General features: G+C 34.8%; 1 protein-coding gene and 1 long non-coding RNA gene across 2 annotated transcripts; both read right to left on the bottom strand.

The window, feature by feature from the left end:
- Positions 1-1,445: 1,445 nt before the first annotated feature.
- On the bottom strand, positions 1,446-9,586 carry LOC110023303. The gene is made up of 2 exons (XR_002293883.1): positions 9,533-9,586; positions 1,446-1,754 (listed from the first exon to the last, which is right to left on the bottom strand). It is a non-coding gene; the product is annotated as an uncharacterized LOC110023303 (long non-coding RNA).
- On the bottom strand, positions 1,671-11,096 carry LOC110023578 (extensin-like). Its single transcript, XM_020723064.1, has 3 exons — positions 11,065-11,096; positions 9,533-10,394; positions 1,671-1,754 (listed from the first exon to the last, which is right to left on the bottom strand). The coding sequence occupies exons 1-3, from the start codon at positions 11,094-11,096 to the stop codon at positions 1,671-1,673; spliced, it is 978 nt and encodes a 325-aa protein (XP_020578723.1).
- Positions 11,097-13,495: the final 2,399 nt, after the last annotated feature.

Here is a 13,495-nt window from a genome sequence, read left to right on the forward strand (position 1 = left end):
CACATATGAAAGGATGTCGGATATACGAAAAAATATGAATTAAGACAAAAATAACAAGTAACTCTCAGAGTATAATGATGCCCCTTATGATATATAAATAGGATAACCTTTTTTCATGTAAAAGAGGGGCAAGTCATTTGGGAGTTTTAATCATTTAGGCATTGCTCTCCCCTTCGCTTGTTACAACTTTTTTTAATATATAAAATGGGTATCAGTCTAAGGAATACCCTTGTTTTGCCCGGCTTCATAAACTCTCGAGAGGATGGGGCTCTAAGAGAGCAGAGTCCTTCATCGCTTCATTTTGACTTTATAAAAAGACAAAAATTGATAAGTACATATATACATATATGTTTAATATTGTATGATTTCCATTTATGACGTCTCGATGAAAAGACCGTGACATGGCGATGCTTTTAAAAATGGACAAACATGTGTTCTTGTTGCTAATAATAATTCTCTCTATTAGTTGTATCTCTTTTGGTGGGCCAGACATACGGAAATGTGTAGATATATGAAAAATGTGTCAATAAAGACAATAATAATCTGTAATTCCCAGAGACATAATAATTTGTATGGGTAATGATGTAATTTTCTAGATACCTATATAATCTATAAATAAAATGATCTTTTTAATGTAAAAGGAGGGTTAGCCATTTGAGTTTTTTAGTTATTTAACTCACTCTCCCATTCTCTTATAACAGCTTCTTTCAATATATAAAATAAATCAGAGAGCCCGAAGAACTTGCTCTCGCTCTTTTTCTCTCCCTCAGTCTCAATGCATAATGCTTTGGGCATGATCTAGATGATAAATTTAGATTCAACATAAATATAATGTTTTTATAGAACAAAGGTAGAAGATAAATATGGACCTAAGACCCAAAAGATGCCTCGGAGATTATTTATTGAACTTCTACTCCAATAAGCCTGAATATCAAACTCATTTTCGAGCTATAAGAACTTTTAGAGAGGGATCCTCACGAAGTCGAGAAATTTCTAGAGAAAGGGAGGTCCCTAAGACAGTGGAGTCCATCTCTTCGTTTGACTTTCCATTTATACAAAAAAGAAAATTGATTAAAAAATATATTTAATGGTTGATAATTTCCATCTATGATGTATTTATGAAAAGATTGTGAAATGAATATCATACCGCAATTTTAAAGATTGACAAACACGTGTTCTTATTGGTAATAACAATCATCTCGAGTAGTTACTCCCAACATACAACTCAATTTAACCACTTGGACAAGTAGTCTATGGGTAAAAAATTATATATAATCATATTTCTGCCTCTAAATTCATATGTATTTACATATATAACCCCTAAATTTCAATTTTTAAACATACATGCCACCTTATACATTTACCTTCAAAATGTTAAATTAATGTAAATGCATAAGAATTGAGTGGCACTCATGTAAATCTCCCTGCAACAATTTGGCCAGCACTGGAAGAACAAAAAACAACAGTACAATATAAATAATATCTAATACAACCCCAACGACGTCTCACTCTTTGGCTCGGCCAAAAAAATAAACCACAGCAAGAAAATAAAAGAAAGAAATGGACAACTGATAGAATAGAAGGAAGGAGAACAGTAAAGAGAACTGAAAGAAAGCATTTCTCTTCTACTGTGCTCTCTTCTATTCTATTATGTTATTTTACATAGAGATTCAGGCCAATATGGCAAAGGGCAGCAGAAGCTCCAATAATACTGAACAAAGCCTTCCCATCTTCATTATAGTTGCAGCTCCACTCTGCAGACATAAAAGCACAGTAAATATAAATGCACATGATTACAGTTGATATATGAAGCAAGTAGTCGGGTTATGTCCAGTTGGCAATCATTAGTGCTGTGCTAACAATATGGGACTAAGCATTGAGCTATTTGGTTCTTTTAAATAGTGGTGCAAAGTAAATCTAATGCAGAAGTTTGTAAAATTTTTAGGCATTTAGCAGAGAGATAACCAGAATGCAACATAAAATTTTGATGAGTATAAGAATTTAGTCCACCGTTCAAAATTGATGTATTTCGAATTCGTTCAATTTGGGTGATTTCCACGTACACTACAAAATGCACCATGTTGTCGTTGCCACCATCGCCCGCCACAGCCAGCCGCACACCATCACCACTGCGGTTTGTTGTCGGTGCCCAGGATAGTGGTTACTGACACAGCTATTGCCGAATATATTTTACATTATTTCTTTTTTCTTCCAACCAAAAAATAAAAATAAAAATTTCTATATCTACTTCCAACTTCAAAATATTTTAATTACACTGCATTCCCTATTCAGCAAACCAAACATGTCATAATATGAAACCCAATCGTGATCATTTCTTGTGTTGTTTGAGATAAAAAACATATTTTACGTAAATCTGTTTTAAAATAGTTTTGTTTTTCTCATTTTCATGTCAACTTTTTTCTTTTTTTATTGACTTGCCAATTCATCATATTTTTACAAATAATAATGATTTTACAAGAATTCAAGGTACTTCTAGCATAGAATTCCTGATCAACAACAGATAAATCCAAACAACTTGTCATTTTTTTGAGCTTTGAAGAAATGGCCTGCAACTTCATTAAATACATCCTCTCTTTCAAAACAACCATGTATGTGATCAGTTGCTTTTTGATGTTGAACCAACACCATTTCATCTTTGGCGAGGAAACTAATCACTTTTCTAAGCAATATTTAATCACATCTCCAACTTCATTTAATTTTGACCCACTTTTTTAATTTGGATTTGGATGCTTATTGCACCAAAGGTTCATTCTTCCAAACCTTTCTCGAATTCATTTTTAACTCCTTAACCTTTGTCTTTCACAGCTTCAAAAATTTCCTTTGGATTGCTAGGTTAGACTTGCTTTAGTAAAAATTATTAAGATAGAAACTTTATTAAGCTTTAAAAACTTGAACCATTCAAGTTAGGACCGACGATAGTAAACTAGAATTTTTTTTTTTTTATTTTTATAGGGTTCATTTGGTTCCCTATGGGAACTCCATTCTAGATACTACTGATACGTCATATATATTTATGTGAGTCATCAGTACTTCGCCACACTTGTTTTATAGCAATAAGGCTGGTTTGCAATCGAAGAAAACCAACATACCCGGGAATGATGGAATTCAAGGGCATTTTGATCGGGGTCATTATTCTCAAATTCTATGTTAGTCCTCCAATTTAGGCTCTTTGTACAGTTTAGGCTTACATTGAAATTAAAATTCTATCTTGCATATAGAAATTTTTTCAGCCTGACTCGACCCTTAGTTTAGGAATTTTTCCAATTTCCGTCGAAATTAAAATTTTCACCTTCAAATTTTAATTTTACATCTTATAATTGGACTCAAACTTTCCTCAACCATCATCTATTTAAATTTTTTGGGTAAACTTTTGGATAGTCAAATCCCATTTCCGGGGGCCTTTCCACGACACATTGTCATTAGATTGTAAATCCTAATCTTTGAGCTTAATTTTTCAAAATTCTAAACTTGGATCAATTCACTTTTGAAACTCCAACAATAAAAATCCAAGCTTAAAATTAGAGCAACGCCAATCAATATTTTAATCGAGAGTTTCTCAAGAGTTCACAACTATGGAGATGTAATTCATTATGTGAGTTTGCCCTTCTAGAAATATCACATCTCAAAATAAAATAAACCTTATTTTATACCCATAAGGTAGATGAAAACACTTCACATGTAAACCTACAAATCTTGAAAATTTTCATCATCTGAATGATTAGATATATTATTAGGTAATATTTCTTCCATTCCAATTGGTATATTGTTTTTTAAATATTGTATCCAGTGATCTGAATAAAAATCTTTAAAGATCTATCGTGTACACACATCAAAATTTATATATATATATATATATATATTTCACCAAGTGGAAGTTAGACTTGTGTTAATTTTATAAATGGTGCTTTAATCGAACATGATAAGCTCATTACTATTTTACTGAAATACTTATCCTGATTGAAGATAAGGAAGCGTTCTTTGAAAAGCCATAAGATGGGCTATCATGAGAGATAACTCCAATAGGGCTAAATAAGGATATGGTACACTATGAAGCTGCTACACTAAAAAAAAACCCCAGCAGTACGCGAGCACAAAATATATCTCATCATTACAATATTGGGATTATGAAGTCATCACAAAACTAGAGAAAATATGTGAATGAGTATTTGGAGAGAGAGCGCCACCATTGTCGGGCAAGAAGACAAACAAAGTGCTCATCAACAAGATTTTTTGCCATTTTTAATGAATAGAAGTTTAGTTATAAGATTTTTTCGTTCTTCAACTTAGGCATAACCTCATTCAATGCACCATCTTTCTATTGATAACCACTGCTCCCAACCTTTGATGCTATTGGCTTTCATCAGAAGCTGGTAACCAATTTAACATTCTCAAGGGCCCTCATGTTAATGGTGTTTGTCCCATACTTGCTTACCAATCATCACACTTTTCTAGCAGACCTACTGTCCAAGACATCCATATCAACTTTGTGGCATTGAAGACTGAAATCCTCATGGTTATATTTTAGATGCAATTTCAAGATAGCAAAAACACTTGTACATGTAAACTAGCTCTATTAAGCGAGAAACTTGTAATTTCACAAGGTCCAATAGGCTTCTGTTTCAAGAGTTAGTCAATTATTATAGATATCATGTCTCTTTATTGAACATTTTGATCAATTTTGTTTGAACCTTTGCGTGATAACTGAGTATATAAAGCAAGGCAATATGTCATTCAGTTCAATACAATGATAGAAAACCAAATTTCGATCTGCACAAAAAAAAATAAAATAAATAATGCATGCTGGTGGCAGTGGCAAATACACCAGTGTTACCTTTCATGACTCTCTCTTGAACCATAGCAACCTTTATCAACTCAGTTGTTCTTATACTTTTGAAGAAAATGGTGTCACCAAATGAAAACATAGCCATATCATCCAAAAAAAACACACTCAACAACGCTCAACAACAATATTATTTATGACTTGAGTCTCTTCTTACTGTGGCTTTATTGATCAATTGTTTACCTTCTAATAAGACTCTCCAAATGAATGCAGCATAATCCATATAAACTTCTTTACAGCAAGCGACCGACGTACACCTACCTTAAGAGCACGTCTTCCCAGTTAAAATCACACTCCCCAAGCAAAATAACTCATTCGATAGAATGCATTCTCCTCAACTACTCATCATCCCAAAAGGGTTATAAATGTCACAATCTAAATATTTTGTTATTTATTTGTTATTGAGAGAGCTTTGGAGGGTTAAATTTTAAAAAGTGAGATTGAATTGTAGAGAAAACGCTACCTAGAGATTTCGCCCTCATTTTTTTAGGGGAGTTTTTTATTTGAGGTTTGCCATTCCCCCTAGACGCTTAATTACCCTTCCCGACAAAGACAGAGAACTTTTGACTAATGCTAATCATTTAACATTGAATAATCAACATAAAATAGCAGTCGAGATATATTTTAAATTATAAAATTTGTCATTAGAAATATCAAGCGGATGGCGGGAGAAACAATGACGAAACCCGATCAAAGATCCTATGATTCCGTCGTTCCTGGTCATAGTGCTGTCCCTGATTTAATAAGTCAGAGGAGTTAGTCTACTAAACCTGACTGAATAATCATTGTCAGCAATCATGATTCACATCATCTAAAGGACTCTTGTGGATCTGGAAATGATGTTTGCCAAAGAAGATAAATTTACATCGATCTTAACTCACAGAAGACTTTATGTCAATAAATTGTACTCTTATGTTTTACAACTCAGAAAGTAAAAAGCTATTGAAGAATATAAAGACTGTAGACGTGAATGTAATATAACGGTGTCATTTGATGATGATCATCGGGTTAGAGAGCTCTAGTCGTATATGCTACTTTGTGGTGTCATTTAGCTATAGAACCACGCATACAGAAGACTCGGGTCACGACTTTACTGTCATGCAATTTCTTCGATTGTAAATATAGAGATACATTTCATATGACATTCATTTTTTATGAGTTTAACTCAATCAAAGTGTCACCCTCGACTAACTATTGCTAATGATGAATGAATTTTTGTTTTTAGCTTTTAAGTGATTAATTTTAATTGAATATTGGATTGAAACTTATACTTAATGTTGGTTTGAAATTAACTCCTCTAATGAAAATTTTCAGTTAACACGACCATCATCAGGTAATTAAACATTTAAAACGTTTATATTTAAAGAGCATCTGAGTTTGCTAGTTCAGGCTTTTTAGGATATAAGTCATATCGACTCCTATCTTAACAAGAAAGAGAATTAAACTAAGATGATTTAGACTTGTAAATTATTATCTTAATGATTTGGACGATTATTATTAATTTCACTAGACTTGTCAACCTCAGTCCTTGAGAGTAGAAGAATTGGACTAATTGAGTGAAACTTGCAGCCTTGCCATCTAAACAAGATGACCCATTTGATTAATTTTTTTTTTCAAAATATGAATTATGTGAGTGTAGTTTGGTCTTAACCCACGTAGCATTCCTAAGCTATTTGTTAAACCATTTTGTATTTTAGTTGCACCCCATGCGGCTATGATTTTATATGTTTGTATAATTTAAAGAAATTTAAATTATGAGTAACATATGATATTTTGAAATATGATTTTGAGAGATTTTGTTTCAAGAAAGGGATGTATGCAATAATTTAAAATCATGCATAGCTGACTCATATAAATGTTCAAAATTTACACAACTTGAGAATATCCAAACTTTAACTCATGCAAACTTTAAAATACTCTCAAGGATCTCCAAGTGTTACATTTTGCATTTGATTCATATTATTAAAATTTTCAGACAACACGACCATTATCGGGCAATTAAAAATTTAAAACATCTATGTTTAAAGGGTATTTGAGTTTGTTAGTTTAGACTTTTTAGGATATAAATCATATCAATTATTGTCCTTATAAAAAAAAGAAACAAACTAAATGATTTGAACTTGTAAATTCTTATCTTTATGATTTGGACGTTTATTATTAACTTTACTAGATTCGTCAACTTCGGTCCTTGAGAGTAGGAAAAATAGAGTAGTTGGATGAAACTTACAGGCCTGCCCTTTAGACAAGGCGACCCATTTGATTAATATGTGAGTGTGAGTTTGATCTTAACCGGCGTAGCATTTCTAAGCTATTCGTTAAAACATTTGGTATTTTAGTTGGAGCCCATGCAGGTATGATTTTATAAGTTTGCATAAATTGAAAAAAATTATATGATTTTAAAATATGACTTTGAGAGGTAATTTGTTTCAAAAAAAGGTTATATGTAACAATTTAAAATCATCTATAGTTGACTCATATAGATGTTCTAAATTTATATAACTTGGGAATATCTAAACTTCAACTCATGCAATCTTTAAAATATCTCACAGATCTCCAAGTATTGCATTTTGCATTTGAATCATAAAATATTCTTAAATACAAGAGTATTTTTGCAAATATCTCAAAATCAATAGTTTTGGCGTCTCTTCCCGACGGTTTACGTTTGGAGCAATGAAAGTCGATGAAGTGGATTTCAACGATTTCTCTTGTGCAATCAAGAGGGTACTTGAAGCGAAATTTTTATAAATCTCATTGGACAGAAAGAAAATCTGAGTGTGTAAATTTCTTTACTTTTCTTCTTACATAGTAAAATTTTTTATTTGTTGCGTGTTTATGTTTGATATTTTGTTCTAAAATACTCGGCGTGATCTCTTTTTTTTTTTTTTTTGTGGTCTGATTTTGACTATAAATCATCTGAAACCCAAGTTTCCATCCCAACACTCACAACTTTAATGTATAAAGCATTAGCTTAATTCTTCTGTAACCAGTTGCAGGAATTTTTGAAATCATTAGTTTTATTCTCCAATTAAGAGAATTTATGACTCTACTCCTATATGTACACATATTTAGCATCTAAAATTAAAACATAATAATATATGTGCTATTTTATCCCAACTCAATTCAAGATAGCTCAAATGAGATTGAAAATGATAATGTGTCAATAACTTTGAGCAGGTCATATAAGTTTTAAACATAACAAAATGGATTCATTTCAAGTTTTGGTGAGTTCAGCTGATCTTTGAAATAGATGGAATTCAAAAATTGATGTTCAAATCAAGCTCAACTCACTCGAACTCTAATCAATATCAGCACAAAATAGCCCAAGCACATATCTAACACCCAATCTTTAACTTTTACATTTACCTATGCATGAAGCGTGTTTCAATCTTTTAAAGCTAAAATTGTGGTATTTTGGATGTGATGTGCAAGATTTCATGGGTGGAGATGGGCCCATGGCCCAGTTGACCTGGCCCAATTGAAATAATTAGCCGAGTAGCAGCAGCTTGAGTTGGACTCCACCCCAACCTTTTTTAATCGTACGAATATAATAATTTATTTGATGTTAAGCAAATTAAAATAATAAATTATAAATTACTTTTAATATTAAAAACTTTTCAAACATTTTTTTATAAACTTCAACTAGTGCTCAATTTACTCAAAAAATTTAGCAATGATTTTTAATTCAAGTAAGAAAAACAAAGCTCAACATTTTCTTTGTTGTTTTATACTTCATTTTTACTTTCTCCAAAAAATATATTTTTATTAAATAAGAATGTAATATTTTTTATAATTTATATTTGTATAGTCAACATCTTAATGAACTCATTCAAGAGTTTTAAATGAAAAATATAATTTATTTATATTTTTTTATTTTTTTATATGATAATATAAAAAATATTTTTTTTAAAATTTAATTATAATCATATTTTATATAATAAATTAAATTAAATTGCATTTTTAATTATACTTTACACAATATTATATATATATATATAAAACCCCCTAATCGTAGAAAATCTCGAGGCGCCGCACGCTTTTCCTTCTATAAAAACTGCAGCGTGATTCACGAGCGATTTCCAAACGAACGGCCAGGATGCTCCAACCTGACACCGCTTTCATAATATCGGGACACATGCGGAATCCAAACGCCTCCGAACCCCAATGAATAAATCACTTTCAAGTCCGACCCAATAGAAAGACGTGACACTGCGGGACGTCGTATTAAAGTGCGCTGTAGGGAGCCCTTCACCGCGCCCTAAGGATAGGTAAAGTTACTGTCGAGGTAAAATTACCGCACAATCACGCCTAAGGACAGTCTATTTTTCAAACCCTAAAATAATTAATCAATTACAATCAGGACATTATATCAGTCATTAATACACCGAATTAATAGTTCAAATAATTACAAAGTGTATGATTTGTAAATAGCAATGTTTCGTATGCTTTTTATGTAATTATCCCTTAAAAAAATTTACATTCTTACCACATAATAATTATTATGTATTTATGATGTGATATGAAAATTTTGAATTTTATGAGTTAAAAAAATATATATAATAATACTATTTTTTGCAAGAAACTTTATACTTAGATGGCCAATACTTGCATCGGCGCACGTTAGCCAGCATGAATAAAAGATGCTAGAGCTGAATGAGGAGTCGAAGGCCGTACCTTCTCGTCGGACGAACTATTTGGCCCCGGAGAGGCGGCGATATCCGCGCCGGGAGAAAATACCGGCGGTCTCACCTTCGTACCATTCGGCTGCTTGTTCGGGGAGACAGCGGGAACCGTGACCGCCGTCGTAGGAGGCACGGTAGTCACCGGAGAGGAGGCAATGGGGACGATCGACGGCGGAGAAGACAATGCAGGTGGAGGGGAGGACGGGGAGACGATAGGGGGTGCGATCGGCGAGTGCGATGTTGGAGGTGGACTCGGGTAAGCATTTGGTGTTGGTGTACTAGCTGGAGTAGAAGAAGCGACGAGGGATTTCGCCGGTGATGCGGCAGGGGAAATCGCCGGAGAAGTTAAAAATGATTTTGACGGCGATGCAGCAGGGGACTTCGCCGGAGAAGTGAACAAAGATTTCGCCGGCGATGCGGCTGGTGAATTCGCTGGTGAAGAAAACAGGGATTTCGCCGGTGATGCGGCGGGCGATTTCGCTGGAGAAGTGAAAAGGGGTTTCTCCGGCGATGCGGCGGGGGGGCGGCGGGCGATTTCGCGGGAGAAGTGAAAAGGGGTTTTGCTGGTGATGCGGCGGGGGATTTTGTCGAAGAAGTGGAGGGAGGGTAGGCGATGGTATGTGATGGAGGAATGGATATTGAGAAGGGAGAGGAGGCGGGGTGATGTGCTGCAGTGACGGGGTGGAAGAAGATGACGACTGTTGTGGCGGCGGCGGCGGCGGCCGCGACGGCGCGGAGAGACATTGTAGTTAATGCTTGGCGAGGGGGTGGGTGTCGGTTTGGTGGGAAGCAGTAGGGTTTTTGTGTTGAAGAGATGGGAGAGGAGAAGAAGAATGGAAGAGTGTGTTGGGGATCTTTATTCACAGAAAATATTGAGTAAACAGGAACGGCTTGTCGGGTGGAAGATGGAAACTAGAAGGGAGTGAATTTGACAGTTCTATACAGTGTATTATGTGAAAGTTTAAATTATATTATTTTTGATGTGAGATGAAATATTTGAACGGTCTAGATGCAAAAGAGAGTGTTTGATAGAAAAATACATAGAAATTGGGTGTTATATATGTAAATTTACCTTAAAATTAATATTAAAATAAATGTAATAAATTTAATTTTAATTTATCTAGTTATGGACAATGAGTATTCAGTTTTTATGCTATTTTCGTGAACAGATATTTGATGTGATAGAGCTGTAGATTTATGTTAAAATATTTTCTTTTAAGTAAAAATTGTTTTGAGATAACTTGTGTTCTGTTAGGTTTCACTTGAGGTAGATTTGAAAGATGATTTACATGTAAATATTTACATGTAAATATGAGGGAAATATTGTGTGAACTTATAGAGAATTGATGCCTTGCTCGAAAATTACTCCATAGTGTATATATTAATAATACCAGCACGGATCTCAAAGCTACTGGTCGATCCAAATAATGATCGGAGCATGCGACCAGTAAATGAATGATTGCACGATTAGGATTAGTTGATAAGCTATGACAAAGGGTTCGTTCAAAGGGTCATGACTGTAACCTTAATTGCTCGAAGTGTGCGCAAGAGCTCATGACCGCATTTGGCTAACTGACTCGTGGCGAGCGAGATCGTCATACGACTGAGCGTCTAGATCAACCAACACATACTTTGGAAAGCTTAGTCTCTACTCGGCAGGTCATCTCAATTAGCCAAACTCAGATAAGTTGGTTCAGTCAATTATTGTCATGGCTAAAACTAAATTATAATATGAATCTACTATAAAAATTGTAAAATTAATTAGAGCATTAATCATATTAAGAACGATCTTCATAACTGTTCCCCCTTCCTGTAATTATAAATAATACGCTGCTATAAATAAGAGACAAAAATACGAATGAAAGGGAGACTCGCTCTCCCCCCTCCGAATTCTCTCTAGAGCAAATTATTGACTTACTCACTATTTTTTCTCATTCACTTTGCTCTAATTATCGAGACATGTTCACAAAATACAATATGGGATCTAACATTCTAAAAAGTTGTGTGGTGAGCGTGGACATGCCCCAGACAAGTAGCGGAGCTAACTATGACGAAGAAACTTCCTAAAGAGAAATAACATGCATGGAACCCAACAAAGACGTCACACAGCCAGACGTCCATGTGCAAGTTCAGGCTTAAGAAGATCAAATGACCCTCATGATGGAGCAGTTTGAGATCTTTCAGGCGGCAATCACCTAAAGGAACAACTAGCCGCCACGTTTGGAGGCAGAACCTCATGGGGGTCAGTCCTCAAAAACCCCCTTTGGTGAACCCACCTACTCTGAATGGCCAAGTCAACAACCAATGAGCATAGGGATAAGACGAGTCCCAACACACACAACCATGTCTGCGTAGAATGAATGTTGGGAAGAATGGATGCGAGTGTCTACCCCGTCACTCAAAAGAGTGGCTTTTCCTTCGTAAAATCAAAGAGGCAGTGCCACCACCTAAGCTAAGAATCCCTCGCTTGGATTTATACAAAGGGAGGCACAACCCGATCAACCACATTGCATTGTTCGAGCGTCAATCGATCTGCCCCAAATCAACGATCCAAAAATATGTCGCCTCTTATTAACCACCCAGAAGGAATCAACCCATCATGGTTTAACGGTCTGTCGATCAAGACCATCCCAAAATACTACAAATTTGAAAGATTATTCGTTTCACAATTTTCAAACTATAAAAATTGAGGAAAACTCGGATACCCGTAAAAAAGGGAGAGGGTGAGGGCATACAGGCCTACATCACCCAGTTGAACCATTAAACTTGAAACATTTTCTTCTTCTAATTTGATGTCTGATCTTATTTTCACAACCTTATTTGTGTGATCATGTGATTATGCTTTTTTTTAATTATATTTTTTTTATTATATAAAAATAATACACGCTAGAATCCTATACAATAACCATACAGTATTGTCGAATATTTGGCGGCAGCGAGCTGCGCCACGAAGGTGGTGCTACCCTCTCCAAATTTCTTACTCACCATAGCAGTGTAGGTTTTCTTTCTGCCTCCCCACACAATCCTCATTTTGTTTATCTCAGCGGAGAAGGTCGCCGGAATCAATGCCGGATTCGCTGCGCAAGTTCTACTTAACCCTCGGCGCCGATGGTGTGGTTCCGAAGGGAAAAAGTGGTTATTACGAAAACCAATGTGTTTCACTTCCGCAATGCTAGCTCTGGCAAGCATTTCAGAGCAGCCCTAGATGACGGGTTTTATGCTTATCGACCCCGCTCATTTTCTTTTTGATTAATATCTGTTGTGCATACTTGCTGCGTTTTCTTATTAAGGAACTAATTATCTCGAATGCGATCTATATCATCAACACTGGAAATTCTGTTCAAGGGTTTGATCTATTCAGGACATGGTGTACAGGTCTATTTGAGGGTTTTTGATCTATCAATGTAAAACGGAGGAACTTGTATCTTTACATTAAGAAGAAGATGAAATAAAATATTAATAAAACAAATCAAACGAGGGCAATAAGATTTAGGAGTCACCATCCTCCTTAGCCTGATTGGTTGAGCGCTTTTGCCCCAATTGTGAGGACTAGAGTTCCAGGCACAGTGGAAATGTGCGTGTTTGTGCTTTGGCAGTCAATTCTCCATCCCCAAGTTTGAATTCTCTTAGTGTTTATGATATATATCTGCTATTGCTAAGGGATTGTATTGCTGCAATTGGGGTGCAGCTCAAATAGGATAAATCATGTAAATCTGAATTTAGTAAGCTTGCAAGTGTTAAATTCTGAAGATATTTGGTACGAGAAATCCTAAATCCTGTCAAAAGTTTGTAAATTGTTTCGCTGTTTGTGTAGGATTTAGGATCTAAATGATTATATGATTTGACTAAAAACTTAAAAGATATGTTCATGATCTAATGTGAAGCCAAAACTCAAAAAAAAACTTTCGAAGTAAATACAACCCTAGAGCATTTAAATTTTTGTTTATATATATAT

The sequence above is a fragment of the Phalaenopsis equestris genome, unplaced genomic scaffold (assembly GCF_001263595.1).
Source record: "Phalaenopsis equestris unplaced genomic scaffold, ASM126359v1 Scaffold000224, whole genome shotgun sequence".
Lineage (NCBI taxonomy): Eukaryota > Viridiplantae > Streptophyta > Magnoliopsida > Asparagales > Orchidaceae > Phalaenopsis > Phalaenopsis equestris.

Coding starts and splice junctions, on each gene's coding strand:
- LOC110023578 (XM_020723064.1), bottom strand. CDS start 11,096: ATGAGCTCTTGCGCACACTTCGAGCAATTAAG. Junction 10,395..11,064: donor GCACACTTCGAGCAATTAAG/GTTACAGTCATG, acceptor CTGTGAATAAAG/ATCCCCAACACACTCTTCCA. Junction 1,755..9,532: donor ATAGTTCGTCCGACGAGAAG/GTACGGCCTTCG, acceptor TTATGTCTGCAG/AGTGGAGCTGCAACTATAAT.